Below are 20,758 nucleotides of genomic sequence, written 5' to 3'. Positions count from 1 at the left end.
GAAATTTTCATAATAACCTTTTTTGTAGAGCGAATTGAGTGCTACTAAAACGGTCATGCGAAAAATTTTGCTATCTCCCTTAGATTTCGAGATATTTATTGAAAACTGGCCAATTGACCTCTTCGCGATTGAACTGAATTCCCTTAAAATGAAACTCGTATTTTTTCATTTTCAGTCACTGTCATCGGCATTCCGCGGGGCTCGTGTGAGTGGTCTCCTGCTGTCCTCATCGGACCCATAAATCACTTCTTCGTCTGAATCGTTGATCATCGAGAATGCGGGATTGTCTTTCGTTATCGATGAATCTGCAAAAATCAGAGGCCCTTCATAGCTATGCTGTTTGTGGAATAATTGTTCAATCGTTAGGTACGTGGATTCATCCTTACGTTGACCGTAAACCTGCTGAATCCCCGGTGAATACACGTAGGCCATCGTGTAAAGGTAAAAATTCAACAGTCCATAAAGTGCCATAAATTGCGCTGACGTTCTGTAATACGTGGACAATCGTGATGCAAAACTGTCCTCGAGGACACCAGCACCGAACTGTCTGGCTGTCACCAGGGCACAAACTCCTGCTACGATTACAGCAAGTAGTGTTAAGAAGCGTAAACGAAGATCTGCAAGAAAGCAAAGTGGTAAGAACTCAAGTAATTTTCATTCACTTTTTCGGTTTCTCAAGAAAAATCATCATGAGAAGAATTCTTTTGGAGAATTCTTGTGCTGAGCACCGTAAACACGGCGTGATGTGCACACTTGGAAAAATTCCCCTGCTGCATGAAAAAAAAATCTTGCACGACTCTTTAAGCAAGTGCCATTATTTATTTATAAATAGAAAATTTTGTAGAATTATCCTAATATAATTGGAGTGATATTCATTAGGCAGGAATTACTTGAAATTTTTTTCTTTCAATTTAGAACTACACTGTTAAGAACATTTGGCTGAATTTTCCGGAAAATAAACTTGTTGTTGATTTACGGGAAAAAAGTCAATGGAATTTCAAGTTTTGCGATTTATGATGAATTTTCAAGTGAAAATGATTATTCACTGCGAAATTTCCTTGATTTTTTAGGGAATTTTTCAAAAATTCTGGGAATCGTGAGAATTTTCCTGATTTTTCAGTTCGCACGGATTTTTCCATGAAAATAGGAATTTCCAATGATAAAATTCCTTGAAATTTCAGTGAAAATGTTACTCGTTAAAAATTTCAAAGACTCTTACCTGACAAGTGCATTTCAATTAACGTGCAAGTCGTGTTATCGAAAATTCCTTAGAATGGAATCTAAAATAATGAAAAACGATGAAAAATTAATATTCACCGAAATATGGCATGGAACGCAGTTCACTGTAAGCCCGAAGCATCAGCAGTGCGAGATATGCGATGTATATACCCCCGACAGTGAAGAAAAATACTTTTAATCCCTGAAAATTAAAAACGCTAATCAAGCCCCCTTCATCTCTTCCATAATCGATGAACTGGTTGAGTCATCCAAGAATGAATAATATTACATAGTAGTTAGACGTATCGAGGACGTAATTGTACGTTGGATCCTCGAGTTCCGTGCACCTGAGCCAGGTAGCGAGGATGAGAGCCGCCACCCAGAGGCACCCAATCACCAGGAACTTTGGTAGATAAAACGTGGCTAGTTTTCGCTCATTCTGCGTAGCAAAAAAAAATATTGAATTGGATCAGACATTGATGAGTGTGACGAGCTGATTTACCTGACGTAATCCGTGATAAACACACAGCCAGAACATGAGAATGGCACAGAGGAATGTTGTTTGCATTATGGCATCTAGCATCCCTGGTACCCAGGAATTGAATAAGAAAATCAGCGGAAATAATGGATCTGAAAAGCACAGAAATATTTTTAAAAAATTGAAAACCCTACCGATTTCTCTAAGAAATTCTATAGAATTTTAACTAGAATTTCATTTTTAAAAATAATCTATTTGTTTTCTACGCTAATTATTATTAAAAAATAGAATGAGTTACATAAAATTCAATAAAATTTCCACAAAAACTAGCAGAATTACTTAAAAGGAAATTTAACAGCAATCCAATAGAATGTTTTATAGAAAGAAATTTTTCTATCCAATTTATCCATACGTTATCTCACATGGATTAATTGAATTGATCTGAGATAATTACTGTTGTAGAGTATCAATAATGGAAGTAGTATAGAAATCCATTTTTGCTCGATGGACCAGTCTGTCACAGGATATTTCCTCAAGGAATGTCCAAACCAGCACTAAAAACATCAATATTACGCATTAATTTCGGACTCTTCCTCTAATCTTCTGCATTTCATTAAATTAATTTAATTAATTCCTGGATAACTACCGTTACGACGAAGGCAGCCAGCAGAAAAATCAGCCTGAACCAGATTTCAATCTGCGTGAAGGCCGGATTGTAGTTCTTAAACTGTTTCAAACAAAAACTTTTCTGTTTATCTTCAGAAAAACGCAATCCCTCGATTAATCATAATGCTTACTGACGTAGAACGTGAGGTCTCGGATGGTGTAGCGCTGATGGAAGCCCTCAAGCCCGTAAAAACGAACGGTAATCATATAATGAGTATAATCTAAAGAGCCTAGATGAGCTACAACAAGTTCTTCGCAGGACTGACGCTCGCATTTCAAATGTCTCGTCCTGAAAATCACATTTCCATTAAAAATGGCTTTGAAATTGCTCTGATCAGTGGAGGTATTTTCATTACCTGTTGTGACCGGATTCCGACGAGAGGATAGACACGAGTTTCTCTTCTGGACTGATACCATCGATGGAAACACTCACTTGAAATGTTTTATCGTATCTTTCATCTAGTGGTAATGATAATTAATCAATTAATTAACGACCTGAGGATTAAAATCAATTGATTGAAAATAAACCCCCGGGGATACTTCATTAATTAATGAATGAATAAATAAATTAATGAATGAATTAATTAATAAACTCTTTGCAGAATTATTTCATCGAAATGATTGATCAACTTTTTTGTTTATTCGCTAATAAATTAATTCTCCGAATAAATTCCTTCCCGTAGTGTTTGCAAAAATCATGGCTACATAATCACCCAAGTAATTAATGACCTGACGATTTAATTTATTTATTTGAGGATAATTTCATGGAGATAATTCATCAATTACATGATGATTAATTGTCTTAAGACAATTAATAAATTCTTTGGCGGACGATTCCATCCAAATGAGTGATTAATGAATTATTTAATGACTTATAATTGGATAATAAATTAACTCTTTGAGTAAATTTCCTCCTGAAGTGTTGACAAAAATCATGACAACATAATTACCATCAGTATTCGCAGTAGAGAATTTAGCAATGACCCACAACTGCTGGCTGTACGTTGACAGCGCTGGGGTCTTCATGATAAATGGACCAGTGGCCATATCGCTGCCATTCAGCCGTGCCCTGTGCTCAGTGGTCGAGGTAATAGGCGGCCCAGCTAGTCCAATGAACACCGCTAATCCAAAGCACGCGAAGAAAGCCACGAACACCATAACGAACTCTCGTTTGTGCATAGAATAGAGACGCATTGGCACTGACCTGTGGACCAATGGAGCATCGTGAAGAAATGGATTTCAATTACGAATTAATGCAGATAACTTCACCTTTCACATCTGTCATGGTGATAAGCTGGAGCGATGTACTTGTTGAATTCACTGAATAAGTCACTGAACTGTGTCAGGGCATTCCTGATCTTCAGGCTCCATCCACCTGAGGGTAAGTGGTAGGAGTAACCCAGCCCTGGACCTTCCATTGTCGACGTTTAGGGTCTAAACGAATTTGCAATTGTCATTTTAACGTTAATTAATTCGCAGAAGTTTTTTTCCATTTGAGTAGGGGAGAATGGGGTAAAATGGACACCTTAGACTTTTTTAAAATTATTCGTAACTTTGAAACAAATTCATCAATTGAGCTCGGTTTAGGCTCATCACAAAGGGAAGGAATTCTTTTTTTCATTACAAAAAAACCTATTTTATTTTATGGACTTTTGAATTCGTCATTAACATGAAAAAAAAAGTCAAATGTGTCGATTTTACCCCATTCTCCCCCATATTTTATTTTGCATAAACGGTTTAGTTCCTTTTGAAGATTGTTGTCGGATAGCGAGGGAGTGCCAATATGCGAATGAAATGTGTGGAAAACATACCTTTCTCGTCGAATTGTTCAGCTGAGTCTCAGATTTTTCGGTTGTATACAACTAATTGATGGGAAATCATCGTTTCTCATGTTTTTGCTATCGCGTATCATCGACGTATTGGGGAACGAGTTTTCAATAAATACAGAGTGATATAGAGTAGCTGGAGCCCCGGTTATTGATTTTCGCGCCCCACACCCTTCGGAATCCTCCACACATGCGCCCTTCGTTGTTCATTCAAAACATGTTGAAGAATTCAAGAGAAAAAAGTGTAGAAAAAATATGCGGAGAATCTCGAATTCTGAATAATTTTGTATTCACCCAGTCGTCAATAAAAAATTCAAAATATGCTGAGGAATTCAAGAGAAAAAAGTGTAGAAAAAATATGCGGAGAATCTCGAATTCTGAATAATTTTGTATTCACCCAGTCGTCAATAAAAAATTCAAAATATGCTGAGGAATTCAAGAGAAAAAAGTGTAGAAAAAATATGCGGAGAATCTCCAATTTTGAATAATTTTGTATTCACCCAGTCGTCAATACAAAATTTAAAACATCTTGAGGAATTCAAGAGAAAAAAGTGTAGAAAAATATGCGGAGAATCTCCAATTTTGAATAATTTTGTATTCACCCAGTCGCCAATACAAAATTTAAAACATCTTGAGGAATTCAAGAGAAAACAGTCTAGAAAAAAATGCAGAAAATCTCCAATTCTGAATAATTTTGTATTCACCCAGTCGTCAATACAAAATTTAAAACATCTTGAGGAATTCAAAAGAAAAAAGTGTAGAAAAAATATGTGGAGAATCCCCAATTTTGAATAATTTTGTATTCACCCAGTCGTCAATACAAAATTTAAAACATCTTGAGGAATTCAAGAGAAAAAAGTGTAGAAAAAATATGCGGAGAATCTCGAATTCTGAATAATTTTTTATTCACCCAGTCATCAATACAAAATACTTCCTGTCCCTCCTTCATTTAACAGCACACACTTATGTACACAAAGCTATATACAGTATAATCCCATTAAAGATCTAATCCCAGTACTTGATCTTGCCATCCCAGCCAGCAGTAGCCAGCCTGGAAGGTTCATGAGGATGCCACAAAACCGAGATACAAACCCCATCATGTGCCTTCCACTTCTTATAAAGTTTGGTGGTCTTCCAGTCCCAGCAGTAGGCCTTGCCATCAGCATCCCCAGATACCAAATAGCTCATATCAGGTGAGAAGTCCAGTCCACAGGCATACCCAGCCACCATATGCCCAGTGAACGTCTTCTTCCTGTTCATCTTGAACCTGTTCAGCGCCGAGAAAATGACAATCTTATTATCCATGCTCTGGCAAGCCAGCCACTTCTGATTGGGCGAGGGAGTGACAGCCGGCATCGAGTGCATGGTGGGATCGGCGATGTACTTCATGTCCACAGGTATGTCCCACTCCCAGACCCTGAGACTCTTGTCATCGGAGGTCGTGACGAACCTTCTGTTCTCATCCACAAAAGTTATGGAGTTGACAGCCCCCAGATGTCGATCGTACTCCTGAGTGATCTCCCCCGATCTCGTGTCCCAGCAGATGATCTTCTTATCGCTGGTGCCAGCAACGAAAAGATGCTGCTTGTCCGAGTCAGGATTGAACTTGACACAATAGGGAATTTTTCTGCTGGTGAATCGAGAGATGCAGGCGCCAGTCTCAGTGTCCCAGAGCTTGACGTAGCGATCGTACCCAGCGGAGAGGAACCTCTTCCCATCGTTATCGAAGCTTATGTCTCGAACAGCCTGCCGATGGCCATAATAAGTCCTGACACACCTTCGCTCCTTGTATACCTCCCAGAGTTTAACTCTGCAGTCCATGCTGCAGGACAACAGCAAATGCGCAGTCTTGGGGAACCATTTGATCTGGGAGATGCCTTTTGTGTGCCCCTCCCACGTGTGGATCTGGGATTTCGGGAGGAAACAGCGCTCTGGGGGGGACTCCGAGCGCAGGTTCACACCGACGTCCTGAGGGGGGTGGAGGAACGATCGGCCCTGGTAGTCCACTGGGTCCTTTATGTGGAGGACTGTCTTCTCCTCGAGGGGTTTCTCCTCCACTTGCTTTCCACGTTTGTTGCGCTTGGCGAGGATCTCCTCCAGCTCGGAGGCCTCCTCGTCAGTGGGCTTGGACACTCGCTGCTCGTCTATGTAGCCACCCCAGGGCCCCAGGAAACCCTCGATGTCGTCTGGATTGTTGTTACGACGTCGCTTTCGTTTGTCTGCTTCACGGAGTGCTGTTGTTTCGAATACTGTCTTGCCACCGGTGCCTTCTGCTGCCTCGGTGGCTCCTATCATTGTCTTTCCTTCTTCTGAGGTGCCGTCCACTGTTGGGTCCAGAGCGTAGCCTGGGGAAAAGGGAGAATAATTAGGTTTGCGAGGATTTTTTGGGAGAAAGTGGAGGGGTAGGAATCGGAAATTGTTTTGAGGTGTTTGGATCCAAAGAATAGGAGGAATAATGGATTTTTAAGGAGATTTAGGGGTACGATGGACTATTTAAATTGGCTGTAACTTGAGAATGGCAGAGTGGAATTGAACTATTCTTCTTTCATTTTCAAGGAATTTTTCAGGCTTCAAAATGATATCTGATTCATCCAAATCGTATCATTTCATCGAGAGATATTTCCAAATTATCAATAGATAATTTGGAGAGGGTAATTTTATAACACCCATTCATTTTATTCTGTTGAATGAAAAAGAAAATGACTTAACTTTATAGAGATAAAAGTTACAGTTTGACATGTTTATGAAAAAAATGTCAAACTTACATTAGTTCATGTATTTAAATATTTGGGGGCCCAGGGATCACAAGGATTGAACATTTGGGGATAAAATCTCCTGTTCAACGTGTTCCTGACATTCTTATTTATACTAGAAAACTTACCATAACTTTGGAACGTTCTCCTCTGATTCTCAAACTGAAATTCACTGATATGCGCCTTTTCCACGAATCCCGACAGCATATTCTTGGTAGCACGCTGCTGTTGAGTCCTGAAAGGGTTCTCAGGGCCAACATCAGGGGCAAACAATTCCTCGAACTTGGGATTGTGTTTGATCTCAACTGCTGTTGAATCCACGTGGTGAACACACAGTTCTGTGCCCTGGAAACATTTTTCAGCATAATTTATGTTTGGAGAATTATTGGAATAACAAGAAGCATAACCTCAAACATAATGACATCAATAACTACGGATTCTGGGTCGAAATGAACTTACAGTGGGCACAACTTCGGGTGCAGCACAAATCTGGAGCGGAAGAGTCGTCACTGGTTTGTTAATTGGAATAATTGGTGCTTCAGGAGAGTTTTTACGTGGCTTACTCCCATTCTTAACCTCAATCTGGGCTTTAATTGGTGGAATATCATCCTCGGGGCCACTATTATCGTCACTACTGCCGTATCCCTGCAGCGCCAGCATTTTGACTGCACTTGGTGTCAATTAATATCTCATAAAATCACGAAAATAAACTATTAAATGTGAATAACATTCAGAAAACGTTTTGGAGGTAGTTTTTCTCAAAGTTGCATCAACACCACAACAACAAAATGAAAGATGGACGGTGGGTTTTAACCAGTCCTACCACCACAACTTCCAGGAATTCCGTTGGGCATTTAATGAGCCAGAGGTGGGGGAATAGCAGCAGTGCCTGTTGTCAAGCCCATCGAATTTCGTGGGCAGATATTTCACGGTGAATTTATTGCAAAAATGGTACGTAATCGAGCAAAAATGTAGTTAATAATATGAAGTATTAGCGGTAGTGTCTTGAGTCCTTGAGCATTGAAGAAAACCACTGGTTTAATTTTGGAGTAGATTTTATTGCAACCACCCTTACATCAGGTTACGTGCCAGGATGATTTATTTATCTGTCATTTACTGCAATCAGCGATTCTCCTGCCCCAGAGGCTTCTCCTCAATTCCATTCACTTCAGATATCTCTGATTTTTTATCGGGATGTGATCCAATTCGGAGTTGAGATCAATTTAATTTTATTCTTAGACCCTACGTCCCTTCCTCCCTCGCCCTAGGGCGCTAGAAATTTTTTGTTTAATTCCCTTTTAATTTTTGATTGGAACCCATTGGAAATAATTGGAGTGGATATCAATTCATTCCGGAATTGCGATCGATTCAGTTTTATTCCTCAGACCCCTCCCCTCCCCCCTGCAGTGATAATAATGATTTGAAGTTTAAGTAACAGCGTCATGTGAATTTGGAATATTACGAATTTTAATTCAATTTAAAACCGAATTTTTCATGGAAATTCTTAATTTAATTAAATAAAAAAAATTCTCTTTAATGAGATTGAAGAGAATTTTTCATGGAAATTCTTAATTTAATTAAATAAAAAAATTCTCTTTAATGAGATTGAAGAGAATTTTTCTTGGAAATTCTCAATTTAATTAAATTAAAGAAAATTCTTACAATAGGCCATCATCCGATGGCCCTCAGCCAATGGAAATTCTGATTTATTTTGGCAAATTCAAGAAAAATTTCAAACTTTTTTTGCTTAAAATCTCAAGAGTAATTTCCCACCAGTATAATTGCTCGGTAATATTGCTTGGTAATATCCTGCATTCTATAGCTAGTGCATGAGAAATTTAACATGGCTTAAACCCTAGCATGGCCACCACGTATTCTCTGCTAGGTATCTCTGTTCTTCTCGCAGCCAATGACTCCAGTTATGACGGGCCTGGAGGAGCAGGAGAAACTCCTGGAGGACGCCATTGGAGTTGTCAAGGTCCAGGCGTTCCAGATGAAACACTGCTTGGATAATGCCAAGCTCATGGACGCCCTCAAGCATGCGTCTACGATGTTGGGGGAGCTGAGGACGTCGCTGTTGAGCCCCAAGAGCTACTACGAATTGTGTATCCTTTTTTATCAATTTCTTTTGCCTTTTTCTCATTCTCATATTTTCGTTCTTCTTTAACGTGATTCCGGGAATTTATTATTTTACCTTAATCCATTGATCGATTAATTAGACATGGCAATCACCGATGAACTTCGCCATTTAGAACTTTATTTACTGGATCAGTATCAAAAGGGGAAGAAAGTCACTGATCTTTACGAATTGGTTCAGTACGCGGGGAATATCGTACCTCGTCTGTAAGTAAATGAATGAATCAGGTAAAATTACCTATCTGCAATCAACAGATTTTAAAGAATTTCAGAGAATTCCCCAAATCACACTGAATTTTCAATTAATTGATAATTTAACAATATATTCACCTGAATTATTCCGATTTATGTGAATGTTCATAGAATAATTGAATTGAAATTCACAGCTTCCATCGATTTTTCAATGAAATTTTTAATCCTCAATGGAGAAAATCCTTGAAATTTCTTTCTTTACAACTAAAATGTGGCAGAAATTTCCAAGAAGGGTACCCTAAATTTAAGTAAAAAATTTTAATCAATCCTCGTCCCCTCTTCTGTAAAATTAACGAGTTGATTGTCATTCTTTGCTATTTACATTTAATCCGAGATTCATCTTCGTTCTATTGACTAATCTAAAAAACTCAATATGTGCACCCGTTCGATTTATCCTGAATTATGACCTCTTTAAATACAACAATATTCTAGAAGCGAAGGGAGTCATCAAGCATCAAATGACTCTGTTCCAGGTATTTACTAATAACCGTGGGATTAGTCTACATTAAAACCAATCCCTGCCTGAAGAGAGATTTGCTCCGCGACCTGGTGGAGATGTGTCGAGGTGTGCAGCACCCCCTGCGCGGTCTCTTCCTCCGGAATTACCTCCTCCAATGCACGAGAAATATCCTGCCAGACGCCCCCGAGGGTGACGACGAGGAGGGAACTGTTCGCGACAGCATCGACTTCGTCCTCATGAACTTTGCTGAGATGAATAAACTGTGGGTGAGGATGCAGCACCAGGGCCACAGCAGAGACAGAGAGCGAAGGGAGAGGGAAAGAGAGGAATTGAAGATCCTAGTTGGGACTAATCTGGTGAGACTGAGCCAGCTGGAGTCGGTGACTCTGGAGATTTACAAGAGGCTTGTGCTCCCTGGGATTCTGGAGCAAGTCGTCAGCTGCAGGGATGCCATAGCTCAGGAGTACCTCATGGAGTGCATTATCCAAGTATTCCCCGATGAATTCCATCTGCAGACGTTGAATGCATTTTTGAAGTCCTGTGCTGAGCTGCATAATGGGGTCAACGTCAAGAATATTATAATTTCATTGATCGATCGATTGGCGACTTTCAGCCAGCGATCTGATGGGGTTGGAGGCCCTGGCAGCCCCAGCCAGGTACCGGGAATACCTCAGGATGTCAAGTTGTTCGATGTCTTCAGTGATCAAGTTGCTACGATTATTCAGGTAATTTCAAGAAATGAAGTAAATCAATTCACTCAATTCATCAAGTTAAATTAATTGGGGATGTGACTATTCTGTGATGATTGGATACTACACAATCCATTGATAAAACCCCCAATGATGTCAAAATTAAACTTAATTATCTTTACTCATCAAGTTTAAGTCTGAGAATAGCCTCCCCAGTAATTTCCGTGAAAATAACTAGTTGTTGTCGCTGCAAAGTCATTATCTCTCGGGTTAATGATTAAAAATGACCCGTTAGAGCGAGCAGAATCGAGCAGATAAAAGAATTGGGGTCGTTTTGAGTGGAATGCAAGTTCTGTGCAGTCGGTCTTGCTCTTCGTAGCGTGACAGTTCTGCTACTGACTCTTGTTCTTGTTTGATTTAGACGCGTCAGGACATGCCACCTGAGGACATAGTATCCCTCCAAGTGGCGCTGATAAACCTAGCCCACAAGTGCTACCCTGATCGTGTGGATTACGTCGATAAAGTATTATTTACAACAGTTCAGATATTCCAGAAGTTGAATGTCGAGAAGTAAGTCTACGAACTTTTTTTATAATCAATATTTTTTATGCGTATTGTATATTTTCATGTACATAAAATATTGTGTTTAATTTTACATGTACAAATATTTCTACTCTTATGCATATTGAGTCATAAAAAGAACAATTCAGTAGCGAAGTGGTAAAACGGTTCAAGTCGATTTTGACTATTGGCCAGTTTTTAGTGAATATCTCGGAATCTGAGGGAGATGGCAAAATTTTCGTCAATACCTTTTTTGTAGCACTCACTTTGATCTATAAAAAAGCTTCTCACGAAAATTTCATTATCTCCTTTAGATTCGAAGATATTCTTCTAAAACTCTAAACTAATTGTCCAATTCAATGATTCAGATTGGAATACAACAGCGCAGTATCGAGAGAGCTCTCTCGCCTGATGAAAATCCCAGTGGACAACTACAAAAACATCCTGACGGTCCTAAAACTCGAGAACTACGCTCCCCTCCTCGATTACTTCGACTACGAAGGGAGAAAGCTTCTCGCAGTCTACATAATAACGAACATCCTTGACAACGAGACCCTGATCCCGACGCAAGAGCTAGTGGACGCAGTGCTATCAGTGGTGTCGCCCCTCGTCCAGGACCAGCCAGACCAGCCGAGCATCGAGGAAGACCCCGAGGACTTTGCTGAGGAGCAAGGCCTCCTGGGGCGTCTGATCCACCACTTCAAATCCGACACAGCTGACCAGCAATACATGATCTTGAGTGCAGCGAGAAAGCACTTCTCAGCAGGTGGCAACAAAAGGATAAAGTACACTCTTCCTGCCATTGTCTTCCAGGCTTATCAGCTGGCTTTCACTTACAAAGCTCTGAAGGACCAGGATGAGATGTGGCAGAAGAAGTGCCAGAAGATATTTCAGTTCTGTCATGCGACGATAACAGCCCTGATGAAGGCAGAGCTCGCTGAATTGCCCCTGAGGCTGTTCCTCCAGGGGGCACTTGCCATCGGGGAAATTCGATTCGATAATTTTGAGATGGTGGCTTACGAGTTCATGAGCCAGGCATTCTCCATTTATGAGGATGAGATCAGCGACTCCAAGGCTCAACTGGCAGCAATCACTCTGATTATTGCGACGTTCGAGCAGATGAGCTGCTTCAGCGAGGAGAATGCAGAGCCTGTGAGGAATCAGTGTGCACTGTATGCCAGTAAATTACTGAGAAAGCCTGATCAGTGCAGGGGAGTCGCCACCTGCTCCCACATATTCTGGTCGGGGAAGTCGTTGGCCACTGGGGGAAAAGAGATGCAGGATGGAAATAAAGTTCTGGACTGCCTCAAGAAGGGAATCAGAATTGCCAGCCAGTGCATGGATACTTCTGTGCAGGTGCAACTTTACGTGGAACTACTGAATCATTATATTTATTTTTACGAGAAGGAGAATTCACCGGTTACTGTCCAGATACTGAATCAAGTTATTGCCAAGATCAAGGAGGAACTTCCGAATTTGGGGGTGAGTGAGGAGACTGAACAGATTCAGAAGCACCTGGCCAACACTCTGGAGCACCTGAAGAACAGAATGAGGTATTCTGATTCGCAGGGGCAACCCTATCATGGGCTTGTACTGTAATTTTGTGGAGAGTGCAGATTTTCGTAATTTGTATTTGTAATTTTGTAAATATTGGGGGTACGTTTCGACTCAGTTTTTCCACTGATTTGTAAATTTGATTGAATTTATCGTGAATTTGTAGAATTAACGTGAGGAACAGATACTGTCCATGGGCATACATAATTTACAGTGATTGAGAGGGGAACGAAATTGATTAATCATGTGAATGTGCAATTTTTATCATGAAGAGGTGATTTTGACGGTTTTTAGGTCAATTGTCACAAGCGTTTGACGAGCATCGATTTGAAATTTTTTTCTATAAGTTATTATGAAGTAAAAATGAAGGAATGTATTATCTGTATATTTGTTACAAGGAAACACCATTTGCAAAATTAACAAAACCCTTTTTATTCTCCTCGTCATTAAAAAATGTCTCTCCAGCCTCAACAGAGAATCAAAACTCCATGGTACTCATCTGTGCCTCTCTGTCCAGCTTCCTGGCGTCCTCCATTGCCCTCAAAAACTCTTGGAACAGGTGAAGAGATTTATTCATACTGGTCTTCTTGTAGTCTTTGATCTTCCTGGCATTCTCAAGTCCCCCTTCCACGGTCTTGTCCTTCTCGTCGTAAGCATTGATCTCATCAATCAGAGCATTTATCGTTGGAACTGTCAAGGGATCGAACCTCTCGACTGTCCTTGGATTGAAGGGAATGCAGACCTTTCCAGTCTTTGGGTGAACACAGAATGGAGACTTCAGAAGATGGTTCATACCTTTGGTGACGTTTATGTCGAGCCTTGGGTAGCAATACTGGATCATTATTTCCTCTATGAGGTGACGATGTTGCCTCCATTTTTTATTCTGCAAATGAAATGACTTCAGTCCCAATTCCAATGAATTTTAATTAATTTGGGTCTACTTTTTAATAATCTAAATTTATATGTATTCTTTAACGGTCAGAAATCAATTGCTATTTAATGAATTATTTGATGAATTAATTTCTGTTCATAAAAAATTTATAAAATTTTAATTCTGCACTAACCGATTGTACTTGTTCCTTAACGTAATTCTCGAAGACCTCCCATCGATCCACTCCCTTCTCGTACTTATCAAAAAGCTCCTTAACATCGGCCTTCACAGAATCGTCAGGCAGAATCCCCAAGAACTTCTGCACCCTCTCCACACTCCCCAGCATGTCCTGCTCCTCGACACACATCGACACGAATCTGGGAGTGATGATGTCCAGTGCACGTTTAACAGAAGGATGGATCCTGTCCCCAGGGAGATTGACCTTCTTCTTGGTGTACTCACCCCCAGAGATGAGCTGGAGGTACTCAGCCACTGCCCCTCGTGCAGCTGTGTCCAGGGTTCGAGCGATGGGGTCACACACCCACGCGTGGATTCCTCGTCTTCCCGAGAAGACCCAGAGGATGTGGTTGAAACCAAAGTCCTCTGCAAGAAAAAAAAATCAATGAATGTAGTCAACAATTTTAAAAATCGAGGGGAAAATTATTAATCAAGGGGAAATTATTGAGTCCACCTTTGAGTGCAGTGTCCAGGATTTTGCAAGCAATATCCATGTACTTCCAGCATTTATTACAGATGTCTGCACCTGAGCAACAGGTTCTGACCTCATCGTAATCAGTCATATCGATGTCAAAGACAAGTTCACGTTGTACTGGAACGAGATTAACAACTCTTCTCTCCTGTCTTGGGCTGAAATCAATTGCATAAAGAGAAAAAATGGCGTAAATGGGGAAAAAAATTGAAGATGAAGCTCACCAAACGCTGTAAATAGCCCCAATATCAATTTTGAATGGCAAAATCCTCTTGATTTCATTCTCAAACTGCTTCAGATTAGTGAAAGCTTGATAACGAATGTAAACGTCTTCCCCCAGGGTGAAAGAGAACTCTCGATTGTGAAAATTCTCCCCTGGGAATTATCAACATTACTAATTAGTAAAAAATCACAATGAAAATTAGTGTTGTTTACCTTTTCCGTAGCTCAGCCACCGATAGTAATCGTTAAAAGGGAACAATCGAGAGTAGTAAACTGGCAACAGATCCCCCAGATTCCCCATTGTTATCTCCAACTAATTATCGCGCCAACAATTAAATGATTATGATAATCCGGGTGAGAATTCAAACGTAATAATGAAGAATAACAAAAAGGGAGTTATTTCGGCGGGATGGCAGCCTTTATTAATCGTAAAATCACTCGTTTGGTGGTGTTAGTGCTCCACGTGTGTCCCTAACCTCAAATGTCGGTTCATCGTGGCTTTAGGTGATCCATCGTTATATTATTGTTCATTTCATAATGCCAGCCCAGAAGAAAAACAATGTGTTGACTTATGAAGGGTGTAATTACCTCAAGTATCGCTTACTGCTGTCAACATTGTCAGGAAAACCAGTGAGGATTGAGGACATCAGAACGAACCACGATGATCCTGGGTTGAAAGGTGAGACACTGTTTACTTCAGGGGAGGGTGAGCCCAAACGACCTTTTTTATATCATGAATATTTCCCAAACAAATGATGCTATTCGGAAAAATCAACTCTCATTTTGAAGACATCAAAAAATTCTTCAAAGTGAAAAAAAAATTGTTGAATTTTACTCAGCCCTTTTCGAGTTATTGAGGATTGAATACTGTTGATTTTATCAGGAGCTTTTGGGGCAAAAGGACACTTTTGAGTTTTTTAAAAACGTCAACAGCTCATGGAATTTTTAACGAAAGGGGATACTTTATGCTGAGCCCAGACTTCAATTGATAGGGGACGTTGGGGTAAAATGGACACTTTATCCTTATTTTCAAATCCTAATGACTTATTGAATTGTTAATGAAATTGTATCATTTTTTTTTCAATAAAAAGGGCAATTGTTCCCCCTTGTGGTGAGCCTAGACTGAGCTCAATTGAAAATTACGTTTATGAGTTGCGAATATTTTTATAAAAGTGAAAAGTGTTCGTTTTACCCCACCTCTCTCATTTTTATTTTTGTTGGATTTTTTATGTGAATAAAAGCTAACGAATAGAATTTATTCTTTATCCGCCCCCTCCCCGGCATTTATTTATAATCCAGAAATTTATTTTCAGAGTACGAAGTCAATTTGATAAGACTCCTGGACAGATTGACGAATGGAACTCGCGTAGAATTGAACGAGACAGGAACAAGTCTGTTTTACTCCCCGGGGCTGCTGGTTGGTGGAGAGCTGGAGCATGACTGCAGTTTGCAGAGGGGAATTGGGTATTATCTGGAGGCTGTCATGGCCCTGGCTCCATTCTGCAAGAAGCCTGTGGATATCAAGCTCAGGGGGATCACTAATAACACCCTGGACCCCTCGGTGGACAGGATCAAAACTACTGGACTGTCTGTGCTCAAGAGATTTGTTATTGGAGAACAGGATATCGAGTTGATTATCAAGAAGAGGGGGGCTGCACCACTGGGAGGTGGTGAGGTGCTGTTCAAGTGTCCCATTAAACAGAGTTTGAAGACTGTGCAGGTATAATTCTTTTTAAAATAAATTCATCATTTTTTAAAAAGATAATTTCTACATTCTTAATTTTTTGAATACTTTTTAATAAATGCCTTCGAATAAAAAAAATTAGTGCGATTTTCAATTACAATTATAGCTTGCAATTACAAGTGGGCATTGAATTTAGAATTCAATTTCTAATTCAGTAGCGAAGCGGTAAACCGAGTTAAGTCGATTTGGACTATTGGCCAGTTTTTGACGAATATCTGGGAATCTAAAAGAGATAGAAAATTTTTTGTAATGACCTTTTTTGTAGAGCCAACTGAGGGTTATAAAAAAGGTACTGAGCAAAATTTTGCTATCTCTCTTAGATTCCGAGATATTTGTCAAAAAATGGCCAAAAGTCAAAATCGACTTAACCCGGTTTACCGCTTCGCTACTGAATTAAAGGTATGGAAAATGTCTCTTGAGAAAAATTCCCTTCTCTTCTAGATTTCAAGGTAGTCCAGAGAAATTAGTTTACGAGGAAAATTAACTCATCACTAATTTTGGGGATTAATTACAGTTTCAGAACAGTGGAATGGTGAAGAGAATACGGGGTCTAGCCTGCAGTATACGAGTGTCACCAGCAATTGCGAATAGAATGGTTGAATCTGCTAAAGGAGTTCTCCTCAATTTTCTACCCGACATTTATATTCATACGGATCATTGTAGAGGAGGAACTGGTGGGAAATCACCAGGTGATTTTTTTTTCTAATTTATCTAGTAGTTTTTTCAAAATTATTGTCTACAAGAAATGAAAATTGAAATGAATGTTGGGAATTTGCAGGATTTGGCATCACAGTAACAGCTGAAACGACAAATGGAGTTTTCTTCAGTGGTGAGGCATTCTCGCCCCTGATGACTACTGGATCACTCCCCTGCGTTCCTGAGGACATTGGCAAAGAGGCAGCACACAAATTGTTGGACGAAATATACAGAAATGGATGCGTGGATTCTCCCTTCCAGAGCATGACTGCTCTATTCATGGCTCTGGGGAGAAAGGATGTCTCCAAAGTACTCGTTGGACCCCTCACACAAACGATGTAAATAAATATTCAATTTTCGTTAATTCTTTGATAGTCAATAGAGCAATTAGTTGATTAACTGTTAATTCTCATTGATTAATTGATGAAAAATTAATAAATTAATGAAAAACTCGTGGCTTCTTACGTAATTGTTGCAGGATTCAATTTTTAAGAGACCTCAAGGACTTTTTCGGAATAGTATTCAAGCTAGAACCCGCCAAGGACGAGGAAGACGATGAAATCCTCCTGGAACAAGTTCTATTGACTTGTGTGGGAATAGGATACACAAATCTCAGCAAAAAACACTTATAAACAATCCCGCAATTTATTTTGTAAATATTTCCTCTGTGTTTTTAGCAAATAAATTTATATATTTCCAAACAAGATAATCGTACGTTAATTTTCTTTTTACAACGAAAATTTTTGTAAATCCAGGGGTTTCGAAGGCCACGAATGGAAAATCGTCGACTTGTAGTGCTGCCACAAATCCTGATATTTCGCAGAATAGTTTTTAAAATCGTGATAAGTGATTTTCTTGGGGTGCAGTGGAATTTTCCCACATTCATGTTTATCAGCAATCCTCAAGAAGTTATTGAACAGTCCTCGTCTGGATATCAAGAGAAAATTCCCTCTCTTATTCTTAGTTGCACCCTGCTTCCTTCCTTCAACGGAAACCTCAACATTTCTCCCTGTCACATCGCACCAGATGACACTGGAGGGGCAGGGGTGTCCCCTGGCCCCAGATTTCTTACACGAAAAACCTCCAGACACCTGGACAATCCTCGGACCCTTAATTCCAGAATTAAAACGTCTGAATATGCCCCTCTCCATGCTCTCCAGCGAGAAGGGACACTCTCCCCCAATGACGACGGTCTGAATCCTGACGTTTGGGATTAAAAGCGAGAGCAGAGCCCCTTGCACCCCCAGAACATTCCACTTCGCCAGTTTATCGGAGCAGGAGAGGCTCAGGGTGGGATCTCCCCGCCCAGGTTTCGTCCTGAGAGGCCCTAAAACGTGATAATTCACCCCAGGAAGTTTTAAATCCTGCACCGAGTCCTCAACACATTTCGCTCCAGTCCTGAAGACATCAAAGACCATTCTGCCATTCTTCTTTGAATCAAAATCATCGTCGAGTTTAGGAATTTTAGGACGAGGGGACTCTTCTTCCTTGAAGATGATTGAGCAATCCCCACAGGGAGTCTGACTGCAGTAAAAATGAAAAGAAACATCTCCCCTGAACTCGATCCTCCACTCGTCATTCAGCACAAAAATATGATTCTTCTTTGATGAAAGCAATTCGTCGATCTGTTCGTAGAGGTATCGCAGGAGGGCACGTCGAGCCAGCACCTCAGCATGAGAATCACTCAATCTAGCCCCTGAGGCGTACGATTTGGTGCTTCGGAGGTCGTTGGCGCCCAGGCACTTGGTGCCAGTGGCCAGAGAGACTAGAGAACACTTGTCCCCTTTCTTGAGGACGAATCCTGCGAGAACTGTCCACTCGGAGTCGGTGGGCTTTCCTGTCTTCTTGAGGGCTTTGTATTTCTCGAGGCAGAGGGTTGATATCGTTTCTTCAAGCGGGGTCATCATCTTTTTTTTTATCTTGTTTTCTGGTGTTTTCTCATTCTTTTGGGTAATTAAACTACGTTGTCAGGGTTCCACGCGTATTTTCGTCGGGGTAGTGAGGATAATTGGGCCATTTGGGCAGCATGAATGGCGAAATCCAACTGGAAATTCTCACGAATGTGGTCTTTTTGCACTGCCTTTGGAATTACGCCTGGAAGAACAGTGAGAAAAGTTGGCACATTGTCCTGATGATGAATAATTTTAACAACTAATTCTGATAGTGCAATTCTAGAATTTTTTTTTATGGTAAACAGTGTCAAGAGTTATTTTCGTAAGACATTTCTCCATTAATCACTCCCCTGGGGGATAAATACAAAGACGAAAGCATGAATTTGAATCAAATTGAGATTATTTGAATCAAATACAGATTGCTAAAAATAAAAATCATGAAATTAAATTTTAAAAAACCTTTAATTAAATTTCAATGAAATTATTTCTGAATCAACAAATGTCTTGTTACCTATTCCCTGCTGCAGAGCCCACTTCAGCAGAAGCCTGGCTGGAGAGACGTTGAGTTCCCCAGCAATTCTAGAAACAGTTGGATCCTTCAAGAGTGAGGTATCAGTGCTGGTCCCCAAAGAGGAGTACGCCTGCACATGAATCCCCTCTTTATCGCAGAATTCTACTAGTTCTCGTTGAGGATAATGGGGATGCAACTCCACTTGGTTGACTGCAGGTCGAACGCCTTTACAGTCCTGCATCAACCTCTCGAGATGGCTGATGTTGTAATTGGAGACCCCGATCGTCCTCAGGAAGCCCTGAGACTTGAGGTCCACCAGTGCCTCCCAGGTCTTGGCCCTCAATTTAATGTTGTCGATGTCCCCCTCGGGGATTCCAGCGGCTCCAGGCCAGTGGATCAGGTACAGATCGATGTAGGAGAGATTGAGGGCCCTCAGGGACTTCTCCACAGCCTCGCGGATTCTCTTGGGGTCTCCGTTTTCACTTGGAGCTGTGGAAATAATCAATCGATTCGCAAATGCAGGGGTTTCATCTCTGAATCGTTGAGGCAAAACGGACTTTCTTGAATCGGCAATATCTCCTGAGCCAATGACGCGATTTGGACGAGTCAGAGCTTATTTTAAAGATTGGAAAAAGATCTTGAAACTGAAAAAAAATCGTCCAATTTCACTCTGCCACTCCCGAGATATGCACGATTAAAAAGTCGTTTTACATTTCTTCTGAAGTAAATTTCTGCTGCTTACATAGCTTCGTTGTTATGAAAATTTCTTCTCTCTCGATGTTGTATTTATCTAGGAGTGTCTTCAAGGCATAACCTATATCCTCTTCATTCCTGTACACAGCTGCGGTGTCTGTCGAATAATTTAGGGGGTGAAAATTGTAGAATGAGAATGATAGAGTTGTGGACTTATTTCAATGAAGAAATGACATACCTATCGACATGTACCCCACGTCCAGAGCTTCGTCGAGCACACTATAAATTTTCTCTCGTCCAGTGACTCTGAAGGTGCCGACTGGAAATATCACACCAGTTAAATCTCACTCATTGCACACAAAATCATTATTCGAGACGAGAATGAAATAGTGAAGATTTAGGGGTTTGCAGGTTGTGTTATTGTTTGGTTGTTGTTTCTGTCAACAATTGGCTTACTTCCAACAAGAGGCATGCTGAATCCTGTTGACAGGCGAACATACTGGGATGCAGCACTCATATTCACGTGAATGAAAAATTCCCAGAGGATTTCGAAGTGGTGGAGGAGCAATTAATTGGAGGATCTATCGGTGTGACGTGATCACTGACTCACTATTCTACTAATAAATGTTATTGAGGTAAAACTGAGGTGAAAACAAGTCTGACATCATCCAGGGACGGACATATGGCAGGTAAATAATTAATTCCAGGATGAACCGAATTCCAATCATTTGGGAATAATTTGGGATAGTTTAGGAAGGTCATTTTATAGTTTGAGAAGTAATAGTTTATTTATAATTGATTGAGGTTGGGGTAAAACGGACACGTGA

The 20,758-nt window shown here is 40.4% G+C and overlaps 7 protein-coding genes across 9 annotated transcripts; 2 read left to right on the top strand and 5 right to left on the bottom strand.

Annotated features, from left to right (window-relative positions):
• Positions 1–45: 45 nt before the first annotated feature.
• LOC107041108 (transmembrane protein 181) lies at positions 46–4,321 on the bottom strand. Of its 2 annotated transcripts, none has more exons than XM_015261515.1 (12): positions 4,174–4,321; positions 3,632–3,806; positions 3,313–3,566; positions 2,719–2,821; positions 2,498–2,651; positions 2,343–2,423; positions 2,151–2,250; positions 1,721–1,848; positions 1,508–1,657; positions 1,318–1,420; positions 387–617; positions 46–305 (listed from the first exon to the last, which is right to left on the bottom strand). In XM_015261515.1, the coding sequence occupies exons 2-12, from the start codon at positions 3,778–3,780 to the stop codon at positions 172–174; spliced, it is 1,587 nt and encodes a 528-aa protein (XP_015117001.1). In that variant the 5' UTR covers positions 3,781–3,806; positions 4,174–4,321; the 3' UTR covers positions 46–171. The 2 variants fall into 2 exon arrangements, with proteins under 2 accessions (XP_015117001.1, XP_015116993.1); XM_015261507.1 differs by having other exon boundaries at positions 3,632–3,796.
• Positions 4,322–5,069: 748 nt separating this feature from the next.
• Positions 5,070–7,714, bottom strand: LOC107041255 (pre-mRNA-processing factor 17). The gene is made up of 3 exons (XM_015261720.1): positions 7,401–7,714; positions 7,070–7,286; positions 5,070–6,533 (listed from the first exon to the last, which is right to left on the bottom strand). Exons 1-3 carry the CDS (start codon positions 7,599–7,601, stop codon positions 5,194–5,196), a joined length of 1,758 nt encoding a protein of 585 aa, XP_015117206.1. The 5' UTR covers positions 7,602–7,714; the 3' UTR covers positions 5,070–5,193.
• A 90-nt stretch (positions 7,715–7,804) lies between these two features.
• LOC107042910 (vacuolar protein sorting-associated protein 35) lies at positions 7,805–12,978 on the top strand. Of its 2 annotated transcripts, none has more exons than XM_015264170.1 (6): positions 7,805–7,892; positions 8,848–9,046; positions 9,161–9,284; positions 9,803–10,514; positions 10,900–11,048; positions 11,408–12,978. In XM_015264170.1, exons 1-6 carry the CDS (start codon positions 7,890–7,892, stop codon positions 12,636–12,638), a joined length of 2,418 nt encoding a protein of 805 aa, XP_015119656.1. In that variant the 5' UTR covers positions 7,805–7,889; the 3' UTR covers positions 12,639–12,978. The 2 variants fall into 2 exon arrangements, with proteins under 2 accessions (XP_015119656.1, XP_015119652.1); XM_015264166.1 differs by having other exon boundaries at positions 8,827–9,046.
• Positions 12,964–14,857, bottom strand: LOC107042924 (DNA primase small subunit). Its single transcript, XM_015264183.2, has 5 exons — positions 14,609–14,857; positions 14,398–14,548; positions 14,156–14,331; positions 13,658–14,067; positions 12,964–13,476 (listed from the first exon to the last, which is right to left on the bottom strand). Exons 1-5 carry the CDS (start codon positions 14,694–14,696, stop codon positions 13,072–13,074), a joined length of 1,230 nt encoding a protein of 409 aa, XP_015119669.1. The 5' UTR covers positions 14,697–14,857; the 3' UTR covers positions 12,964–13,071.
• On the top strand, positions 14,638–17,539 carry LOC107042941 (probable RNA 3'-terminal phosphate cyclase-like protein). The gene is made up of 5 exons (XM_015264207.2): positions 14,638–15,074; positions 15,709–16,115; positions 16,654–16,828; positions 16,918–17,173; positions 17,314–17,539. Exons 1-5 carry the CDS (start codon positions 14,933–14,935, stop codon positions 17,465–17,467), a joined length of 1,134 nt encoding a protein of 377 aa, XP_015119693.1. The 5' UTR covers positions 14,638–14,932; the 3' UTR covers positions 17,468–17,539.
• On the bottom strand, positions 17,462–18,835 carry LOC107042934 (tRNA-specific adenosine deaminase 1). Its single transcript, XM_015264194.1, has one exon. The coding sequence runs from the start codon at positions 18,740–18,742 to the stop codon at positions 17,564–17,566; it is 1,179 nt and encodes a 392-aa protein (XP_015119680.1). The 5' UTR covers positions 18,743–18,835; the 3' UTR covers positions 17,462–17,563.
• On the bottom strand, positions 18,772–20,588 carry LOC107042949 (glyoxal reductase). The gene is made up of 5 exons (XM_015264219.1): positions 20,388–20,588; positions 20,170–20,250; positions 19,981–20,088; positions 19,239–19,727; positions 18,772–18,929 (listed from the first exon to the last, which is right to left on the bottom strand). The coding sequence occupies exons 1-5, from the start codon at positions 20,446–20,448 to the stop codon at positions 18,790–18,792; spliced, it is 879 nt and encodes a 292-aa protein (XP_015119705.1). The 5' UTR covers positions 20,449–20,588; the 3' UTR covers positions 18,772–18,789.
• Positions 20,589–20,758: the final 170 nt, after the last annotated feature.

This window comes from Diachasma alloeum, unplaced genomic scaffold (assembly GCF_001412515.2).
Source record: "Diachasma alloeum isolate Michigan unplaced genomic scaffold, Dall2.0 Dall_scaffold_00179, whole genome shotgun sequence".
Lineage (NCBI taxonomy): Eukaryota > Metazoa > Arthropoda > Insecta > Hymenoptera > Braconidae > Diachasma > Diachasma alloeum.
Note: the sequence above shows the minus strand (reverse complement) of the source record. Positions and strands in the feature narration are given on the sequence as shown.